The sequence below is a fragment of the Lepus europaeus genome, chromosome 3, assembly GCF_033115175.1.
Source record: "Lepus europaeus isolate LE1 chromosome 3, mLepTim1.pri, whole genome shotgun sequence".
In the NCBI taxonomy this organism is placed as follows: domain Eukaryota; kingdom Metazoa; phylum Chordata; class Mammalia; order Lagomorpha; family Leporidae; genus Lepus; species Lepus europaeus.
Genome location: NC_084829.1, coordinates 17,321,537 through 17,344,368, shown reverse-complemented (window position 1 = coordinate 17,344,368; position 22,832 = coordinate 17,321,537). Strand labels below are relative to the sequence as shown.

Sequence of the window (22,832 nt, the reverse complement as noted above, 5' to 3'; positions counted from 1 at the left end):
GGGTTGTCTCCTGGGTCTTGGTCAGGAGTCTCTACTTCTTGACAAGGGCGGCCCACCTGTCTGTGCCTGCCGTCGGTCAGGACACATTTGCTGCAGGGATTCGGGTGCCACTGCCGTGCGTTGCGAACACTTGGTTCCAAGCACTCCTTATATTGACATCTCTAGGGACATTCTGCAGTATCAAAATGCCATGAAGTCTTGTAATTCGCTCACGTTACAACTCACACAAGGGACTGCCTCTCCTCTATTTTGCTGAAACCGATCTGGTCTTCTTGATTTGTGGCTAATACAGAAAATGTTATCTTGTTAGAACAGTCTGATCTAATAATGTGAGCAGCTTCTTTGGACACTGCTAAGTCCTCGTGAAAGGAACATCTCAACCTCAGCTCCCTATGCCTTCAGGGAAAAATGGGATTTCTTCCACTCTCTACAGCACTCTCAGCCTCAACCAACCGGGAAGCAAAACCAGCTTTTTAAAAATTTGTATCTCTTTTAAACATGTGCAGATTTTTATTCTTGTCCTTGTTCCCTAAACAATACAGTATAACAACTATTCATGTAGCATTTACATTGTATAAGGTATTATAAATTATCAGGAGATGATTCCAAGTACATAGGAGGATGTGTATTGAGGTTGATTTATTCTGAGAGGAGGAGCATGGTGGGGGCAAGAGGCGCGGAGTCACCACACAGATCCCAGGAGTTGGATGAAAGCAGGCCAGAGGCGAGCAGCCTGCAGACTCATTTATTTCAGTTGGTGCAGCAGCTTAAATAGCCAAGGCAGCCAATCTGGTCAAGGGGTGGTCTATGCCCTAACCAATCACAGCCTGTTGCCAGGTAGTTTCTGAAGCCATCCAATCACAGCCTGTTGCCAGGTAGTTTCTGTTGCCAGCGGCCATCTTAGCATGGCCTTCTGATTCCACCACAGATGTGCTATAGGTTATATGAAAATTCTATACCACGTTCGATAATGGACTTGACTGCACTCAAACATAGGAACTCTCAAGGCTTGGTTGTTAACATATGTAAAATAATTTCAGAAAACCCTGACTCAAAGCAAAAACTTAGATTTCCACCTTAAAATTATTAGTCAGAAACCCGATTCTGCCTGTCAGAAGCTGTGAAAGTCATTATTGCTACTGCACAAAGAACTACAAGTTTCTCTCCAGAGCATGTGGTAGGATTGTACTGCTCTGCTCCTTGGAAGTTAGGTGTGGCTAAGGACTTGCTTTGGACAGTGAAATTTTAATCTGTAAGTAACTGGCCAAGCTCTCTGCTATGGCAAGCAGGAATGTTGCCAGATGGTAGTTACTTTATCCCTGGGTGTCCCAGAGTGCAGGCAGCATGGGGTGGAGCTCCTAGCTCACCCTGATCTCCATATAATGTGAGCAGCAGAAAAGCCTGTGCTGTGCTAAGTGAGGTTGGAGTTAAGTTTAAGCACTCTGATCCACAGGAGCACAAAAGCTGACTTGCAGTTCCTTCCCCAGGCACGTGGATTCCCCAGCCAGTTTAACCAAGTATGTAATCAGAAGGACAAAACATAAAAAGCACTATCATCTCTCTCAAGATGAATTCCTGTTATAAGTTTTCCTAACATTCCCCTTCTGCATTTCAGATGAAGATCTTTGACAAAAATAAAGATGGTCGGTTGGATCTTAATGACTTGGCAAGGTGAGTAGCATGGAAACGATGTCACAGATTAAAATACAACTTCCTAGAGGTCTGATGACATCATAGCCTTCCATTTGAGACTGGAGATCCTGTTTCACCTGGAGTCCAAAAGAATAGGTACATTTTACCAAACAAACTGCCATGGTTCTAAGTCTCTTAAGGTAAAAGATCCGTTTATGAAGATAATGAAAATTCTTCCTCCCAAACTGTACAATGCACTTTTTAAAAAAAAATAATAAAATATTGTGGATGGATCATAGGTAGACCCTGCCCTCAAAGACCAGATATTCAGGGTCACACATTTGGAAGCCATGGCAAAAAAAAAAAAAAAAAAATTCAAGTCTTGAATCCCATTCCCAGGCTGTGGGAGTGTTGAGCAATTAGTTCAGGTCACAGGAACTCACAGCCGGCCTCTGACCCTGCTCTCTGATTCTGGAGAGTTGGTGTATCTTCCGTGGGTCCCCAGGTACCTGAACACTGGATGTGGAGGAGACAAGCTGAGCACAGAAGTGGCCCAGTGACATTGGAGATGCTGCCTGTGAGTCTGGTGTTGGGACACGTGATTGGTGTGTCAATATGTTTTGTCAAGGCTAGCTAACTCAAAGCACAAGCAGTTGTCTACAAAAAGGAAAGAGATTATGAGCTGATGGTTAGAGTTGAAACCATTGGGTCTAGAATATACAGCTATAACCATAACCCATGTGGAGGAGCAACTATACATCCCTGGTGCCTTGGGATGGGCTGGATCACAGCTGCAAACTGGGCAGTGATGGGAGTGGCAATGACAGGCTGAAGGGCCATAGCACAGCTGGGTGAGAGGAATTCCAAGGTGGAAAATAAGTTTTCAATGACAAGGGGCTAATGTGACCAGGTCACAAACAGTTGTTACCTTTGTTTCTTAGCATATATTAGCCTGAGTCCAGAATCACCAAATCCTGTGCCAGAAATCTCATTTGCAAGCTAACTCTCCAAGGCTGTGAAGGATATCTGTGACTCAGCACACTAGATGGCTTTCTCTTTGAGCATCTTGGAGCTGGGAGGCAGTCTGTGTGTCCTTAGCTGCTTTCCCAGGACCTTTACCTAACCCATTATGTCCCATGTAATATATATAGGACAACTATAAGGACTTAAATGGAAAAGGGAGCAATACATATACCACTTAGGGTAACTTTGAAATAAATATTATGTCATTGAAATGTTCAGAAAATTGGAAACTTGGGACTTAATGGGTTAATTTTGGCCCCTTTGATGAAGAAGAGGCACAGAGAGACCAGCCAAAGAGGGACAACATGTTTTCCCCAAAGGCACAGTGCAAGAAGGGATCCCAATCCTGCTCGACTCACCTCTGCTGCCTGGATCCCACCTGGCTTTCTCAGCCCATCAAAGTCAAGGTCAGAGATCTGTATAAGAGAAGCAATCCAGGAAGAAAACCCAAAATGTCTGAAAGACTCAGACAGAAATTTGATGGACTGTAAGAGCTTTTAATTCCATTGATCCCTCCACTAACAGCACCCATCCACCTGGTCCCTTGGTTCCACTGTGCACTTCTCAGAGGTAGTGAGAGTTGAACAGCCGTGAGCACCCTGGGAGGCTGGGATGTGCCACTGTCAGAAAATGTCCCAGCACAGCTGCCTTCCACTATGTCAATCCTAATACTCACTTATTACTGAAATTAACTTTATAGACAATATCACCTATTACTATAATGCACAGACTATAACATATAAAGGAAGAATAAAAGGAAATCAGTGAATAATACAAATATGTCACTGAGCAAAGCTTGCTGCTTATCGTGCACAGAAGTCAATACAGTGCCATCAGCTTTTAAGAAAAAACTTTATTGCAGTATTGCCCGGCAAGGAGACAGGAGGCAAGGCTCGTATTTGTCTCTGAGATCTGGGTCTAGGGTGGGTTTTGTGGGGTAGAGGGACAAGCTGGTATGTGGAAGTGTTGGAGAGGCAAGTTCTGGTTGCTTACTCTCTGATTTAGCATTGGCTCTTCCTGGTCAAGGGAACCCTCACTTCCAAAGGGGTTCTGGTAGTCGAGGTCTGATCATGCCTGGTTTCTGTGATCCGCTGGGGAGGAAACATCGGTTCTGCATGTTATTTGAGGTTAAAGGGCAGCTCCCCTGTGCATGTTCAGATTACTCGACTTGCAAATTTGGAATCAGACAGGAGCAGTTTGCCCTGAAATGTATAGTTTTCAGGATGCTAAGCCAAGTCTTGGCCTAGGAATCCTCCAGCTTCCCAGGGTACACTCCTGCTTTCAGTCCTAGCCCAGCAGCCCAGTGCCCTCTTGTCCCATGCACGCTTAGCTGTATGCCAAGCACCTGAGGGCTCCAGACAAGCTGGTCTTCATTGGTTGGGAGAGCCCCACTCCACCTGCTGTTGACAGAGGAGGACCAGTGTTAGCTGGTTCTGCAATGAGAACCATATTTCAGGGTATAAGTGCTTGGATACAACCACAGCAAAGACATAATGAAGTGATTAGATGCTCACAGCTGGTGTAGGATCACCATGACTACGGAAGCTCAGATGCTGACTGAGCCAAGGCTGGCCTTTTGGCAACTTGTGTATCAGGAGCTCAGTTGCTGTTGTTTATGTGATTTTCTAAAATAATAAGTTTGGTAGAGCTCCAAATGAAGCAAAGTGCATTCTTCTCTCAGTTCAGTTCAGTGTACCACATGGAAAGTTTATGTAATTAGTAAATTATGTGTGTTTTGCAACAATACATGGATTGTGTAAATAATAATTCAGTTTCAGGGTCAAATAATTAATTATAACTAAGATCTTTGCATATATGATTCTTCCACGGGACATTTGAAAGTCAAACGGGACATGGAACAGTTTTTTATGCTGTGGAAATTTCTGTGCAATGCAGAACAACTAGCATCCTTGGCCTTGTCTATGAAATCCTAGTTATGCCTGACTTCTCACTGTGATAACCAGAATGTCCCCTGCATACATCCAAATGTCCAGTACTGCTCTGACCCTACCTACAGAATGAGGACTATGCTTTAATCTCTAGAGTAACTCCTCACACAGTGGAGTGTTTTGTCCAGGGAGGATTTAATGATCAATTATGGACTGAAGAAGTTAAAGAGGCATCAAACAGATGGAAGGCAACAAAACAGTGCAGTGTATCAGAACCAGTTTGATACTGACAGCTGTGATAGGCAGAATAAAGATGCTTGCAGAATAAATGCCCAGAATCAGTGAATATTTTGTGTTACATGGCAAGATTGAGTTAAAATAGCAGACAGAATTTAGGTTACTAATCAACAGACCTCAAGATTTTATTCTGCCTTGTCTTGTGGACCCAATTTATTAACAAGGGTTATTTAAATGTGGAAGAGGGAGGCAGATCAGAGTCACAGATCTGAAGATTTTCAGGTGCTGGCTTTGAACAAGGAATTGGAGTCAGGAGTGAGATAGTGCAGTGGCCTCCATTAGCTGGAAAGGCCAGGAGAGCAGTTCTCACCCAGAGCCCGCAGAAGAAATGCAGCCCTGGCAACACGTGGTCCATTTCAGACATTGACTTCTAGGAGGTGAATTGCTGCACTTGTTTTAGTTCCCTGTGGTTGTGGCCATTTGTTACAGCAGCACAACAAGAGATCTTCAAACATTCACCCATGGGAATTTTTCACTTACCTCCAGCTCTGAAATGCAGACCAATTCCTCCACATAAAAGCTCTTCCCAGGTTGTCTGTCCTGACTGGCAACCCGGGTTAGAATCTCTGGTGTCAACATGTAGGAGACCATATTGATGGAGACTTCAGGGTAGTCTATTTTCAGTTGGCTCAAATTAATTCTCTACTCTGTGCCGTCACAGGAGCAAAATTTTCCAAATAAAGGATGTAGTTGCACAATTTTTTTCCTCTTTTTCTTTATATATACCCATAACTATGAATGCAGGATGAAACCAATGCTTTATTCTTTTGAAACTGATTGTTTCTCATTAAAGCACAGTTACAAGGATTCAGAAAAGAAAAACAGGCTTGTTTTCTAAAATGAGATTTTATTGAGATGTAACTTATGTATAATAACATTTACCCTATTGAACCAGGCAGTCAGTTTTAGTACACTCACAAGGTTGTTCAGTCAACACCACTCTCTAATTCCAGAACATCTCAATATGCCAGAAAGATGCCCCATCCCGTTAGCAGTCATTCCCTTCTCCCCTCTCTTGCAAGCCCCTAATCTTTCTATCTCTACAGATTTGCCTATCCTGGACATTCCATACAAATGGAATCAGACAACATGTGCCTTTAGTGTCTGGCTATTTCTCTTTGCATGATGTTTTCAACATTCATTAACATTGTAGAATGATCCACATTTCCTTTTAATGGCTGAATAATATTCCATCATACAATTATATGTCACATTTTGTTCATTCATCAATTAATGTACATCTGGGTTATTTATACTTCTTAGATATTATGAATGATGCTGCTATGAACATATCTATACATAGTTTTGTGTGTACATATGTTTTTGATTCTTTTATAACATACCTGAGATTGACAGGTCACTGTGGATTTCCCTCCCCTCCCCCCATTTAGGATTCTGGCTCTTCAGGAAAACTTCCTTCTGCAATTTAAAATGGATGTAAGTAGCAACACATCTCTATGGGGATTTATGTCTTTCCTTTTCCTCTATGGATTTGAAAAGAAGACAAGAAAGGAAGGCATCGATTTGTCTTACCTTCTAACTTATTTAGAGACTGACAGGCTCAGAGTGGCGTCACGGGATCTTACGGGTCGTTGGTTCAAAGTTTAGAAACGTTGCCCAAGACCCTGGAAGAACGGTACAACTGAAGTTCCACGTTCCCGGGCTGACGTGTTTTCTTCACACAGGCTTGTTCTACTGAAGAAAGGAGGAGAGACTTTGAGAAAATCTTTGCGCACTATGATGTTGTAAGTGTGCCCCTTTATACTGTGCCGGCCCCCTGGAGGCAGGGCACTGGCTCAGCCCCGTGTGGCAGTCCTCATGGCCTCTTGTGATGCCTAGCAACCCCACACCTGTGTGGCCAGGTCCAGGTACCCTCAGCTTTGTTAGGTAACTTCTGAGAGCAAAGTAAAAATGGTCAAAAGGCAAATTTATAGTTGAAAAGAGAATAAAATCATGTTTTTGTTCCTCCTTGGATCCGTACTGAGGCAAAGTTCCTCCCACTTGTAGGACTAAAAGTCCATTTGTCAAATAACAAATACAAACAAGACCCCCCATATCCAACCCAAAGAAACAGAGGCAAAGTCATATCTATTTAGCATCAAAACTGTTTCTCTCGTGGGATCAATTATTCACATGAGAGGAGAAAGTAATGTTTCTAAAGCACAAAGTGTTATAAACAGATTGAATTCTTGAGGGCATGGTAGGATAATATAAGGAGGAAGAAAAATACGCAGGAAATTGGGACATCGTAAGAGCTCTCTCCCTAGATGTAACCAGATTGGAGTGTTGCTTGGGAGAGGCAGCACTGTATTGTGTTTGAATAGGTGACCTCCATGACCAGATACTGAGGTGTGAAACATGGCTTATTGGCTGTGTGGCCCGGAGAGGTTCCATCACCCCCCTGCTCTGTTTTCCTCATCCATAAAATGCGGGTAAGGATGATAATAACCCCTTCTTTATGGGGCTGTTTTGAGACAGAGTGTGTGGCATTTAGCAAGTACCATATAAGCATGTAGTAAATGCACCAGTGGCATTTTTAAAATGACATATTGAAGGTTCAAGATTAAGGAAACATGAAGAAAATGGATGAGTTGTCATACCAGAAACTGTAGCGAGAGAAGCAAAATATCTTTTGTTTTCAGAAAAAGATTATTTGCTTATCTGAAAGGCATAGCAACAGAGAGAGAGAGAGAGAGAGAGAGAGAGATCTCCACCTGGGTCCCCTACGTGAGTGGCAGGGGCCCAAGCACCTGAGCCATCATCTGTTACCTTCCTAGGTGCATCAGTGCCAGCCCCTGTGAGAATTAAAATATAGATTTTTCAATTTAACTATATTGGGGCCGGCATCGTGACATAATGGGTTAAGCCACTGCATGCAATGCTGGCATCCCATATGGGCACCTGTTCGAGTGCTGGATGTTACACTTCTGATCCAGTAGAAGATGGTCCAAGTCCCTGGGCCCTTGAATCCATGTGGGAGACCTGGATATAGCTCCTGGCTCCTGGATTTGGCCTGGTCCAGTCCCAGCTGTTGCAGCCATTTGGAGAGTGAACCAGTGGATGGAAGATCTCTCTCTCTCTCTCTCTCTCTCTTTCTCTTTCTATTTCTCCCCCCCCATCTCTCCCTCTCTCTCTCTAACATTGGCTTTCAAATAAATAAATAAATAAATCACTAGGTCATCCACTCAATCATAGCACAAAATATAAAAAAACTCAGGCTATCTTTCAGAGGATCATTGATGTGCAATTAACACCTAAACCAAAGACTAGTATTTGGGTGGCTAATAAAATCAGTGCATATCATGTTAACAATATTTGCAAGTGCCAGGGAACTCAAAACTACTGGTTCTCATTTGGTTACATTGAGTCATTTGCAATGAATTATGTTAAATCATGTTGAACACTCACATCCTACATGAAGAACATACATTAAAACATGCCAAATCTGTAGTCCTAAGAGCATTCTGATTTGTCTGTTTGCCTAATTTGCCATTTAGCTTTTTGATTTAAGAAAACTGCATTTGCTTGATTGGATCTTTGTATCTTTCAGAGTAAGACGGGAGCCCTAGAAGGCCCAGAAGTGGACGGGTTTGTCAAAGACATGATGGAGCTTGTCCAGGTGACTTCACGAGGCTGTGGAGTTGTTCCCATAGTGGCCTGGGGTTGTCATTTTGGGTGATTCCTTTGTTTATTTGTGGGAATCATTGAGGCTGCAGGTCACTACCAGAGGGGAGATCTAGGTCTGTTTAATAACCTTTGAGATTCTGTGAAAGCTGACAAATCTCCCTTGCTTTCTTTCGATTGTCTGAGATTCAGTGACATAAGCCACTGTAGAGATATCTTTTTAGCATCATTTAAAGATCATTTATTTGACCAAAATAGCATGGTGCCACTGTGCATCTTATTGTTTGAGTTTTTTGATTACAGAAAGTTCTTTTCTCCCCTGGATTGGGTTATTGGAATAACTAAAAATTTCAATTTAATTTTTTGTAATAAATTTCCTATTTGGGATTCCAATTATTTTATTTTACTTTTTTTCTTTAATCCCTAGCTTAAGATATGGCTGTGGTTGTAGATGATGAAATTTAGATTACACACATGTTTGTAGCACGTGGCTGTTTTACGTAGGGTTGACTGTTTTAGGACCATGGCCTCCTTTGCGATCCTCCTGAACTGTATTGGCTGACTTCATGATCATGCGAAGCAAATACTTTCCAACTCCTTTTTTCCACTGGGCCATGCAGGAACTGAATGTTATCCTCAGCGAGCTTTAAAAAGTTGTATTTGTTTATTGTCATTTGAAAAGCAGAAAGGGGAGTGGGGAGAGAATCAATCAGTGTCTTCCATCGGCTGGTTCACTCTCCAAATGCCCACAACAGCCAGGCTTGGGTCAGACTGAAGCCAGGCACCTGGAACTCAATCTGGGTTTCCCACCTGGTGGCAGTGACCCAGCTGTTTGAACAGCTGGCTGCTGGCTGCCTTACCTTTTAGCGTCAGCTTTGACAGGAAGCTGGAATTGGGGGCCAAGCTGGTGCCTGAGCCCAGGTGCTACAGTAATGGATGTGGGTGTTCCAAGCTGTGGCTTCACTGTTGTGCCAACCACCTTCCCCTCAGGGGAGTTTCTGTGGTTTGTCCAGGATGGCAATTATATCTCGATAGGCCCAGGCAGCAACAAATTAAGAGTAGCAATGATGTTTTTGGAGTTGTGGATCTCTTTGAAAATCTGCTTAAAACAGAAAATGTTCAGATGCCAGTTTTTGGAGACACTGCCAGGAAGTTCACCTACTGTGCACGCACGGGCAGGATGCTTGCTGAGGTTCATAGGCAGGAAGATGGAGATGTCTTTCAGGCCTCTCAACTTTTGTTATCTCTGCCCCCTCCCAGCTGGCTGCTGGCCTCTCTCTGCCCTCTTCACTTGCTGCTTCCGATGGAGACTGCACAGGCACTTGCACAGCCAGAATAATCGAAGGGTGTGGGTGTAGCACTGCCTTTTACATTGATCATTAAAAGCGGATCCCATTATGTTTGTTATCTGTTCAATGCTGTGTAATAGGAACTGAGTGATTACTGATGGAGATCAAAGTCGCCCTGCAGAAAAGATTTGCCAAAGCGGAGTCCATTTGCTTCTGAGAGAGTAGATGGGATGGTGAGCTTGTGTTTGAGAGTTGCCTGCTCTGGGCAGGGGAGCTGAGGCCAGTGACTGCCTGTGTGTGACGTGGGGGCTTCAGATCCTAACAGAGCCACGGGCAGAGGCTTGGGCTCCTGCTCCTCCCCACAGTCTGCACTCAAACCAAGAGTGAGTGTGGACGCCAAGCCAGGATGAGCATTCATTGGTAGCCAAGTGCATCTTCCTTCTTTTGCTTTTCCTTTAGTTTAATTTTATCTCTGACTTTTGGGAAATAAATCTGTCCTGTGCTTAAGGTATCATTGTTGCTAAAGAGCTTTTTTGGCATCTTGCATTGTTACCACAGGCCTGGGCTGGGGCTCTGCTGGAACCAGAATTCACCAGATGCACAGAATTTGGACCACTAGGTCTTGGGGGCGGCCATGGTGGCAGTGCCTGATCCTCCTGTTATGTCCCTTCATCCCCCCCCCCCCCCCCCTTTCTCTTCCTTTTTCTGTCGAAAGAACAGGTTGGCAACTTTTTCAGAAGAGAGAGTATTGAATGTCACACAGCATCTTGGAGACTGACAAATCTAAGCTTTACCTGTAGACCAGGTGTGTATCTGTGGGCAGGTTACACAGCCTCATTGATACCTGAGGCCTCATCTGTGAAATGGGCACCATAGTATTTACTTCCCCAAACTGTGTGATGTTGAGGAATAACAGGAATTTCTGGGTAACCTACCATATTTGTGACCTCTCTCTGGGATATGGCATGATGTGAAAAGGGCAGTCGATATTATTTTGTTAGGACAAAGCTAATCTTCCGAGTACATTTCTGAGCTTGAAAATAGCATTTAGTAGGGAATTCCTCAAAACTAGTTAGCAGCTCAGCTCAGTGTGCACCTATGCCTAAGTTCTAGTGAGCAGGCCTGTCTGAAATACTGGTATAAGGAAAGCCAGTGCCCAAAACAGCTTCTAAAAGACAGGTATGCTGTGGCGGGCAGCGGGATTAATGAACTAATGTTTTAGAACTCATAGCTTAAATTATTTTGTTTCCTTTTCTGATCATAAAATTGTTCCTGCATATTGCAGAAAAAGATTGACAGTGAAGGCAGGTGAAAGTGAAGAAGCTGATGAGTACTCAAACAGAATCCAGGTGCTGGGCTTGCCGGCATGGGTTCCAGTACTGGCTTTACCTCTCCCTGGCAGCGAGAACTTGGACACGTCAGTTAGCATCTTCACCCTTCAGTTTCCTTACCAGGAAGATAGGAATACTCATAGAACGCCCCTACATCAAGCTGCCAGGAAGCTTATAGGAGACAGTCTCCAACAGGCAGTTCATATTGTGCTACCCCACTAGTTACTCCCTGTATCAATCAGTTATAATTAAGACCTCAATGACTGTTAGCTTTTGTTACAACTGTATCACAAACTGACTGTGGGAACCGATGTAGCGTTTAGTGACCATAACCTTTCCTATCTCCAGGTGACTATTCTAAGAGGAAGCCCGGATGTCTGTATTTGGTATAATTTGCTGGACTCCCTCTCATAAATCATCCGTTTGAACCTGGGTAATTGGAATAATTTTCAGTGATTCTGCCTTCTGGTTGTCACTGAGTCAGGCAATGATTTCAGACGGTCAGAAGAAGAGAGAAAATCCAGACCAGCAACATAGCAGACAAGACATTTCTCCAGAGAAATCTTAACGACCATCAGAAAAATTCTAGACCATCCAGAAGATGAGTTGGAAAAAGGGGCCAGTCTTGCTCTGTGAGGGACTAATCGTGTCCCCAGCCCTCTATTTTTGTGGGGGCTGGTGGAACACCAGAGACACCTCTCAGCGTAAGCACAGCCAGTGTGGGACAGCGTGCTCCTGAGGACAGAGGCAGGCTGAGGTCAGGAATGTGAGAACAGCTTGTAGGGGTTCCCCAGCTAATTCATGGAGCTGAAAGATCTGCCCAGACTGCAGGGGCGGGTGCGCTCTGAAGCCAGATAGTTAAGGGTGTGCACCCTCCTCCTACTCGTCATTAGATCTTTGTTGGTCTGTGGGGTTTCATAAAATGTGAAGTGTATTGTGGTCAAGGGACAACCATTGGCTGAGTCTGACACTTCTTGGCTTTATGAGTATCAGCAGAGTCCCCTCTCATGGCTTGTTGCTGTCTGTTTTCATTTGATTAGAGAGGGTCACAGGACAAATAAGCCCATATCTGGAATTTGTTTTAAAAGCAGTTCTCAGAGCATGCCGTGGGTTCAGCAGGGAGCTGGCCCAAGTTCTCAGGTTGCGGTAGTAATTCTGAAGTATGCTTCCTCTGTAGTCTTTTAATTCTTGGACAGCAATGTATGGTGACTGCTGTGTTTACTTTGCATTAAGAAAATTACTGGGTTACCAGAAGATCCCTTTCCCTGACCTCTGAAAATGTCACCCTGGTCTGCACTTGGTCAGCCTGAGAGAAGGAACAGACACAGTTTCATGTTTTAAAATTTATTTTTAATTTTATTTGAGAGAGAGAGACAGAGAGGGATCTTCCACTTGTTGGTTTCCTCCCCAGATGCCTGTAACAGCCAGGGCTGGGCCAGGCTGAAGCCAGGAGCCTGGAACTCCTTCTGTGTCTCCCATGTGGATGGCAGGGATCCGAGTGCTTGAGCCATTATTTGCTGCCTCCCAAGGTGTGCATTAGCAGGAAGGGGAGGAGCTGGAATTTGAAGGAGGCACTGCAATATGGGATGCGGGCCTCATATGCAGCACTAAATGCCTACCCTGGTTTCCTTTAATTTAAAACCACTTTGTTGAGATGTGATAGACATTGATTGCATACGATTTGATATGTTTGGAGATAAGTATATACCCACAAGAATTTGTAAGAGTCTGTGATTCACTCAACACAGCAAGAAATCAACAGAAAAATCTAGAACTTAAACCAGAAAGTGGAAAAGACAGACATTCAGGATCTCCTAAGGAGAGGGAGAAATGTGAACAGTGGGGCTGGTGCTGTGGCTTAGGGGATTAAGCCACTGCCTGCAGCACTGGCATCCCATATGGGCACTGTGTCGAGTCCCTGCTGCAATGCGTTTGGCATCTGGGAAAGCAGCAGAAGATGGCTCAAGTGCTTGGGCCCCTGCACCCACATGAGAGACCCAGAAGAACTCCTGACTCCTGGCTTCAGTGTGGCCCAGCCCCTGCTGTTGTGGTCGTTTGGGGATTGAACCAGTGGATGGAAGACTCTCTCTCCCTCTTCCTCCCTCTCCCCCTCGACCTCCCTCCCTATAACTCTGCCTTTCAAACAAATAAATATTTTAAAAATTTTTAAAAAGAAATGTGAACAGTAACGTTGGAAGCCAATTAAATGGACAGCTAGAGATGATCTGGATGCCTGGCTGAGGGGATGTGAGTTCCACCGCAGGCTTCCGTATGGTTCTTTATTTTCCATCATAAACCCCTGTGTGGTTACCCTTGCTGTTGACAGAAAGGTAGTTGGTGAGAGGGGGCAATACCTGACCTAAAAGGTAACACATGATCCTCTAAAGAGCTAGCCCTTAGCACAAATGTTTCTTTTCAAATTGTAGAAACTATACATCATAGCGAAATCTGAAAATAGAGAAAAGATACTTCCGAAACATGATCTCTACATGTTAACACTCACTAATGACTGCCTTCTCTCCTAAGTGTGTTTTGTAAATATTTGAAATTGTATTCAAAAGCATTTCCCAGTAATATTCAATGACTATAGAATATTTCACCTGCTGTTAGATCATAATTCATCTAAACACTCCCCTGTTGCCATTCATTTAGATTGTTTTCCATGTGTATGATTCAAAATTACACTGTAATGAATATTGTTGTGCATGGATCTTTCTCTGTATTCAGCCTTGTCCCAGGAATAAAATTGCTCAGTAAAGAGGTTTTCATGCTTTAAAATTCCTGGCACCCATTGCTGAATTTTGGCAGGGACCCAAGTACTTGAGCCGTCACCTGGTGCTTCCCAGGCAATAGTGGGAAACTGGAATTGGAGGTGGAGCCAAGACTTGGATCCAGATACTCTGATATGGGATGCAGGCACCCCCAAGAGATGTTTTTTTTTCTTTAAAATTTATTTACTTGAAAGGCAGAGTGACAGAGAAGGAGAAACAGAAAGAGCAATCTTCCAACTACTGGCTCACTCCCCAGATAGCCACAACAGCCAGAGCTGAGCCAGGCTGAAACCCGGAGCCTGGTGCTTGATCCAGGTCTCCCACTTAGGAAGCAGGGCTCTAAGCACTGGGGCTATCATCTGCTGCCTTCCATCTGATGCAGTAGCAGGATGCTGGATTAGAAGCAGAGTAGCGGGGACTTGGATTGGCATGGCTATACGAGATGCAGGCACCCCCAGTGGTGGCTTACCCTGTCCCTCTTCACACGCATGATGCTCCCAGGTCCTTCTCTTTCTCTAGGAATTTTAAGAAGATAATCTTATTATGCCCAGAAATTTAGCCTTCCCGGCCCCACCCTGTAGAATCTTTGCCTTCCCACATATGTTCTGATGCTTATCTTTTTACACTCAAATGGGGAAAGATGAAAATACCTTTTTTTCCTTGAATAATTTTTTTTAGATTTATTTATTTGAAAGGTAGAGTTACAGAGAGGCAGAGCCTGAGGCAGAGGCAGAGGCAGAGAGAGAGAGAGCGGGAGAGAGAGAGAAAGGTCTTCTATCTGCTGTTTCACTTCCCAAATGGTTGCAATGCCAGAGCTGGGCAGATCCAAAGCCGGGAGCCAGGAGCATCCTCCAGGTCTCCCACCTGGGGGCAGGGGCCCAAGGACTTGGGCCATGTTCCACTGCTTTCCCAGGTTATAGCAGAGAGCTGGATAGGAAGTGGAGCAACTGGGACTCGAACCTGTGCTCATATTGGATACCAACAGAGCAGGCAGTGGCTTTACCAGCTATGCCACAGCACTGGCCCCTCTTGAATAATTTTTTTTTAATTTTTAAATTTAAATTTTATTTTTAACATTCACTGTGCTTTGTACTTGCGATTGTAAGAACATAATAATATTCCCTCCCTCACTCCATCCCTCCCTCCCTCCTCCCCCCTCTCTCCTTCCTTCTCCCTTCCGAGAGATGACTTAACTGCTGTACCAAATGCCCTCCTAGCTTATTTTCAAGTTACATAGTGATGGCAGGTGCTAGCTAGGAGGTGCATGGGACAGGACTGGCTCTGGATGTGGGATTTATTATCGTCATTTCTTTCAGACAAGCAGAGTCTTGTTGGCAGGGACCTCAACGAATCTTTCCAGTGGTAATGTCAGCCTGCCACTTCAGGGGTTCCAGGCATCGGAGTGGCCAGTAAGCGGCAAAGTGGAGGCAGAGAACTCGTTATCATTTTGCACAGAGGATGGACGTTCAGGTGGATTAAACTCTCTGGTGGCTAGAGAGCTCTCCTAAGTAGATTACAGTGAACTGTATTTGCCACCATGAGAGTGATCATTCAGCCCCGTGGAGATCAGAAGGTAGTGGAGGGCCTTGGAGTCATGACGATGGCCCCGAGAGATTTGGGGAATCATGGTTAATGGGAGGCTTGAACATTCGTTTTCATTATTTTAGACAAGTTGGAATGTACAAGAAAGGGAAGCATGTGATAAAAGCATGAGTAACACATTTGAGGATTGAGTCACTCACTAATTCCATAGAAATAACCAACACCAACTATAGCAAAACACTGAGTGGAGCGGGCCAGCCCTGGAGGTATCCCTGGTCCCGAGTTTCAAGGTGGGTGAGAAGAGTATTCTTCGGTGAGTTATCTCATCTCCATTCTCACACCTTCTCATGAGATGGATATCAACAACAACAACAAAAATCATTTTTACACACAAGGCTGTGGGACGGTGTAGGGATAAAGACAGGAGCTCCGGGCCTGCTTGCCTGAGTCTGCACTGTGTCCTATCAGCTTCGTGACAGTGGGCAGTCCTCACCCTGCTGGTGCTTTAGTTTGCCCTTCTGTAAATTAAAGGTGAAAGTGGATACAACCTTGTAGGGTTGTTCTGTGCATTAAATACAGGCAGAGCTCTTAGCCTGGCACCTTCCTGCACTTCAGTTGGTCACTGGATAGGAAAATCATTCCTAACACTGAGGCCCAGAGTGGACATTTGGCCTAGCAGCTAACATGCTGGGGAGGAGACGCAAGTCCGGGACTAGAGAGCCTGGCTTCAAAGCTCCCCAGTTCTGTTGTTGACGTCAGCTTCTTGCTGGTGTAGACCCTGGAAGCAGTGGTGACAGCTCGAGGGGAAGATATGGATTGAGTTCTCAGCTCCTGACTTCTGGTGGGGAAAAAGTAAAGGCCGACGCCCTAATGGTTCTAGGTGGTTTGTTTTCTGTGATCCTTGCCTGGTTGACATTTTGTGAACAACTTGGTATTCAGGTTCTGCATTCAGGTCTTGTGACTTTAGGGAGTTACCTAGCCTTGAAAACATGTACAAAACATGTACAAAACATGTACAAAAGACCCAAAGCAACTTCACCTACAGCTGTCTTCACACCGCTCTGTGCATGTTCACACCTCCAAAATATTTCCCATCCACTTAAAGGAAGCAATTACTCTATCAGAAAGCAAAGCCTGTTATTTATTTATTTTTTTTATTTGACAGGCAGAGTTAGGCAGTGAGAGAGAAAGAAAGAAAGGTCTTCCTTCCATTAGTTCACCCCCCAAATGGCCACTATGGCTGGCGCGCTGCGCAGATCCAAAGCCAGGAGTCAGGTGCTTCTCCTGGTCTCCCATGCGGGTGCAGGGCCCAAGCACCTGGGCCATCCTCCACTGCCTTCCCGGGCCACAGCAGAGAGCTGGACTGGAAGAGGAGCAACTGGGACTAGAACAGTGCTCATATGGGATGCCGGCGCTGCAGGTGGAGGATTAACCAAGTGAGCCATGATGCCAACCCCCTATTATTCTTTAATTAGAATAAAATACTTAGAATAATTTGAATGAAGTTACTACATTGGCAAATTAATTCATGCTATTGTGTAAATGACCACCACTTGGGTCTTAGAAGGGTGAAGATTTGCCAGAAAGGATCTTGGGCCAGGGACAAGATACAGCACCAGTTTTTTAAATATACTGAAAACTGAACATGCCCACATTACAAATGTACAACAAATGAGCTCCTAAATGGGACCTTCAAGCCACATGTTGCAGCCAAGGAACTATCATATGTGATGGCCTCGCAGCCTTGTCATTCGGGTCACCCTACATGGAGGAAGGAAGTTGACCGCATCGATCTTTTAATCCCAGACTTTTCCACTTCCTGAAGTCTCCGAGCCCTGCCTGCCCCACGCTGAGGTTCGCGCTTCCTGCTCTGCCCTCTGGCTCTCTGCTTCTGCTCCCCTCTTCCCTTCCCCTTCAACACCTGCTATCAGGGATGGGTTTGGCGTCACTCATTTACACGTGGGAGAGTACAGATTAGCCTGTCTTCATGTGACTCTGTAGTTAAGGAATAAAAGGTTTTGTTCCCCTTGATTTCGTTGTTGTTGCTGTTGGAAGTGAGGCAGCCTCAGGGGTGGGCTTGGAGGAGAAAGCTTCTCGCCGCCCCTAGAGTCAAGCCCTGCCGGTGACTGCCTTCCCTGCCCACTCACGCAGCTCCCCCAGGAACCAGAGGGCTTGGACACCCGAGCAGCTGGGCATTCCTTCCTCCGTGGGTACCAGCCTCTTCCCGCTGAGAACAGTGTGAAATGGGAGTCACAGGACGAGGAATCAGAACGCTGCCACGACCTCCTAGCTCGGCAGGCTGCTTAGGCTGTGAAGAGGTGTAATTATGGCCTCTCAGGGTTAGTGTGAGGAGTAAACCACATGACCGATGGGGAATCAGTTCGTTTAAGCATTGCTCACTTTGGGGGACCCTTCCTAGCCAAGGCATCACCATTGCTTCTTAGCCCCTGCAGTATCACGTGGCAAAAGCCCATTTCACACCGCAACACTGTGATGTTGTTGTAGATTTTTATTCAGTACAATCTCTTTTTATCCCTAGAAACCTTTTATTTAAGAAATAGCAAACCTCATACACTTCATAATTATAACTTTAGGAACATGGTGATTCTTCCCATCATACCTGCCCTCCCACCCACTCTCCCACCCCTCTCCCCCCTCCCTCTCCTATTCACATTCTTATTTTTTACCAAGATCTATTTTCAACTAACTTTATACACATATGATTAACTCTATGTTAATTAAAGAGTTCAAAAAATAGTATAAAAAAATCTGTTCCTCAACAGTACAGATAAGGGCTGTTCAAAAACATTGCTTCTCAAAGTAAAAATTTCACCTCTATGGATTACCTTTTAGGTGCTCTGTTAGGGAGAACATATGGTATTTGTCCTTTTGAGACTGGCTTATTTCACTGAGTATTATGTTTTCCAGTTTTATCTATTTTATTCAAATGACTAGATTTCTTTTTAATGGCTATATAACATTCCATGGTGTACATATCCCATAATTTCTTTATCCAGTCTTCAGTTGATAGGCATTTGGGTTGATTGCATAACTCAGCTATTGTGAATTGAGTGCAGTAAACATGGGGGTACAGATAACTCTTTCATTTGCTGATTTCAATTCCTTTGGATAAATTCCTGGGAGCAGGAAGGCAGGGTCATATGGTAGATCTATATTCAGATTTCTGACATATCTCTGTACTGTCTTCTATAGTGGCTTTACCAGTTTACATTCCCACCAACAGTGGATTAGAGTACCTTTTTCCCCACATCCTCGCTAGCATTTGTTGTTTGTTGATTTCTGTATGTGAGCCATTCTAACTGGGGTGAGGTGAAACCTCATTGTGGTTTTGATTTGCATTTCCCTGACAGCTGGTGATCCTGAGCATTTTTTCATGTGTCTGTTGGCCGTTTGGATTTCCTTTTTTGAAAAATGCCTGTTTAAGCCTTTTGCCCATCTTTTATCTGGGTTGTTTGTTTTGTTGTTGTGGAGTTTCTTGATCTTATACATTCTGGTTATTCATCCTTTACGAGTTGCATGGTTCACACATAATTTCTCCCATTCTGTGGTGGCCTCTTCACTTTGCCGAGTGTTTCTTTTGCAGTACAGAAGCTTCTCAATTTGATGTAATCCCATCTGTCAATTTTGGATATGATTGCCTGTGCCTCTGGGGTTTTTTCCAAGAACTCTGCCTATGTTAATGTCTTGCAGGGTTTCCCATATATTCTCTAATAATTTGATGGTATCAGGTGGTAGATTTGGATCTTTAATCCATTTTGAGTGGATTTTTGGGTAAGGTATAAGGTAGGGATCTTGCTTCATACTTCTGCATGTGGAAATCCACATACTTCTGCATGTGGAAAACCATTTGTTGAAAAGACTGTCCTTGCTCCAGGGATTGATTTTAGCTCCTTTGTCAAAAATAAGTTGTTGTAGATGTGTGGGTTGATTTCTGGCATTTCTATTCTGTTCCATTAGCCTATCCATCTGTTTTTGTACCAGTACCAAGCTGTTGTGATTGTAACTGCCCTGTGGTATGTCTTGAAATCTGGTATTGTGATGCCTCCAGCTTTGTTTTTGGTATGTAACATTCCTTTAGCTATTCAGGGTCTCCTGTGTTTCCATATGGATTTTAGCATATTTTTTCTATATCTGAGAAGAATGTCCTTGATATTTTGTTGGTATAGCATTGAATCTTTTTTTTTTTGACAGGCAGAGTGGACAGTGAGAGAGAGACAGAGATAAAGGTCTTCCTTTTGCTGTTGGTTCACCCTCCAATGGCCGCCGCGGTAGATCTGATGATCTGATGGCAGGAGCCAGGTGCTTCTCCTGGTCTCCCATGGGGTGCAGGGCCCAAGCACTTGGGCCATCCTCCACTGCACTCCCTGGCCACAGCAGAGAGCTGGCCTGGAAGAGGGGCAACCGGGACAGGATTGGTGCCCCGACTGGGACTAGAACCTGGTGTGCCAGCGCCGCAAGGCGGAGGATTAGCCTAGTGAGCTGCGGTGCCGGCCCAGCATTGAATCTTTAAATTGATTTTGGTAATAAGGACATTTTGATGATATTGATTCTTCAAACTCATGAATGTGGAAGATTTTTCCTTTTTTGGTGTCTTCTATTTCTTTCTTTAATGTTTTGTAATTCTCATCGTAGAGATCTTTGACATCCTTTGTTAAATTTATTCTGAGGTATTTAAATGTTTTTGGTAGCTATTGTGAATAGGATTAATCTTGGAAGCTCTTTCTCAGCTATGGCATTGTCTGTGTATACAAAGGCTGTAGACTTTTGTGTGTTCATTTTATATCCTGCGCCTTTACTAAACTCTTCTATGAGTTCCAGTTGTCTCTTAGTGGAGTCCTTTGGATCTCCTATATATAGAATCATGTCATCCGCAAATAGGGATACTTTGACTTCCTGCTTCCCAACGTGTATCCCTTTGATTCCTTTTTCTTGCCTGATGGCTCTGGCTAAAACTTCTAGGACTATATTAAATAGCAGTGGTGACAGTGGGCATCTTTCTCTGGTTCCAGATCTTGGTGGGAATACTTCCAACTTTTCCCCCATTCAGTAGGATGCTGGCCATGGGTTTGTCATAAATTGCCTTGAGTGTGTTGAGGAATGTCCTTCTATAGCCAATTTGATTAAAGTTTTTACCATGAAGAGGTGTTGTATTTTATCAAATGTTTTCTCAGCATCTACTGAGATAATCATATGGTCTGGTCTTCAGTTTGCTAATGTGATGTATCACATTGATTGATTTGAGAATGTTGAAACATCCCTGCATACCAGGAAAAAAATGCAGCTTGGTTCAGGTGAGTGATCTTTCTGATGTGTTGGATTTGATTTGCTAGTATTTTGTTGAAGATTTTTGTATTTATGTTCTTCAGGCAAAATGGCCTGTAGTTCTCTTTCTCTGTTATATCTTTTCAGGTTTAGGAATTAAAGTGATGCTGGCTTTGTACAAGTAATTTGGAAGAATCCCCCTGCCCCTTTCAGTTGTTTTGCATAACTTGAGAAGAAGTGGAGTTAGTTCTTCTTTAAACGTCTGATAGAATTCAGCAATGAAGCCATTTTGTCCTGGGCTTTTCTTTGTTGGGGTGGGGGGCAGGGGGGGTGTGGTCTTTATTGCTGATTCAATTTTCATCTTGGTTATGGGTCTATTTAAGTTTTCTATGTCTTCATGCCTAAATTTAGGTAGGTTGTATGTGTCCAACAATCTATCCATTTCTTCTAGGTTACCCAGTTTGTTTGCATACAGCTCCTTGTAGTAATTTCTGATGATTCCTTTATTTCTCTGGTATCTCTTGTTACATTTCCTTTTTAAATTCTAATTTTATAAATTTGGATCTTCTCTTTCCTTTTTTTGGTTAATTGGGCCAATGGTGTATCAATTTTGTTTATTTTTTCAAAAAACCAGTTCTTTGTTTTGCTGATCTTTTATATTGTTTTTTTTGTTGTTGTTGTTGTTGTTCCAATTTTGTTGATTGTTTTCGCTAATTTCAATTATTTCTTTTCTCCTACTAGTTTTGGGTTTGGTTTGCTGTTTTTTTCTTGGTCCTTGAGATGCATTGATGCCTCATTTATTTGGTGCCTTTCCAATTTCTTGATGTAGGCATCAATGCTATAAACTTTCCTCTTAACACTGCTTTTGCTGTATCCCATAAGTTTTGATATGTTGTATTGTCATCTGCATTTTTTTCCAGAAATTTTTTGATTTCTCTTTTGATTTCTTCAATGACCCACTATTCATTCAGGAGCATGTTGTTCAGTCTCCATGTGTTTGTATCTGTTCTAGAGATTCCTGAGTTGTTGATTTCCAACTTCATTCCAATGTGGTCAGAGAAATTGCATGATATAATTTAAAATTTTTGAATTTGCTGAGACTTGTTTTATGGCCTAAGTATGTGGTCAATCCTAGAGAAAATTCCATCTACTGGTGAGAAGAATGTGTGTTCTGTCACTGTAGGACAGAAAGTTCTATAGATCTGTTAGGTCCATTTGGTCTATGGTGTAGATTAACTCGGTTATTTCCTTGCTGATTTTCTGTCTGGTTGATCTGTCCATTGCTGGAAGTGGGATATTGAAGTCCCTATTACTATTGTATTTGAGTCTGTGTCTCTCTTTAGATCCATTAACACATTTTTTAAATAATCAAGTGCCCTGTAATTAGGTCCATATATGTTTGTAATAGTCACATCTTCCTGTTGAATTAATCCCTTAATCATTGCATACTGACCTTCTTTGTATCTTTTAACAGTTTTTGTGTTAAAGTCTATTTTGTCTGATATTACGATGGCTACACTTGCTCTTTTTTGGTTTCTATTAGCATGGAATATCTTTTTCCATCCTTTCAGTTTCAGTCTGTGTGCATCTTTGTGGTGAGATGTGTTTCTTGTAGGCAACGAGTAGATGGGTTTTGTTTTTTTAATCCATTCAACTAGTCTCTATCCTTTAACTAGAGTTGAGGCCATTTACATTCAACATGACTATTGATAAGTAACAACTTTGCCCTGCCATTTTTCTGTATATATTCCTATCTTTTACTTTGGATTTCCTTTGTATTTTTACTGGGATATTTTCTTCCTTTACCTTTTTTTCGTAGTGATGACCATGTTTGTTTTTCTGTGTGTGTAGCACATCCTTAAGCATCTTTTGTAATGCTGGATTGGTGGTGACAAATTCTTTCAATTTCTATTTGTTATGGAAGGTCTTTATTTCACCTTCATTCATAAATGAGAACTTTGCATGGTATACTATTCTGGGTTGACAGGTTTTTTTCCTCTTAAGAATTAGAATATATCTCACTATTCTCTCCTAGCCTGTAGGTTACTTCTAAATAATCTTACAATCAATGTTTTGAATTCCGTTTCTGGCATTTCTTCAGTCTCTTCATCTTCACACTTTGGTATTGAAGTGTTGTGCTCTTTTGGAGCA

General features: G+C 43.2%; 1 protein-coding gene across 1 annotated transcript in view; it reads left to right on the top strand.

Moving 5' to 3' along the window:
• The window catches only part of SCGN (secretagogin, EF-hand calcium binding protein), a 54,393-nt gene that overhangs the window by 28,585 nt on the left and 2,976 nt on the right, over positions 1 to 22,832 (top strand). The window contains exons 7-10 of the mRNA XM_062187358.1: positions 1,616 to 1,671; positions 6,233 to 6,278; positions 6,527 to 6,586; positions 8,392 to 8,460. Of these exons, the coding sequence (XP_062043342.1) occupies positions 1,616 to 1,671; positions 6,233 to 6,278; positions 6,527 to 6,586; positions 8,392 to 8,460 (231 nt within the window). The remainder of the gene's footprint in view (positions 1 to 1,615; positions 1,672 to 6,232; positions 6,279 to 6,526; positions 6,587 to 8,391; positions 8,461 to 22,832) is intronic.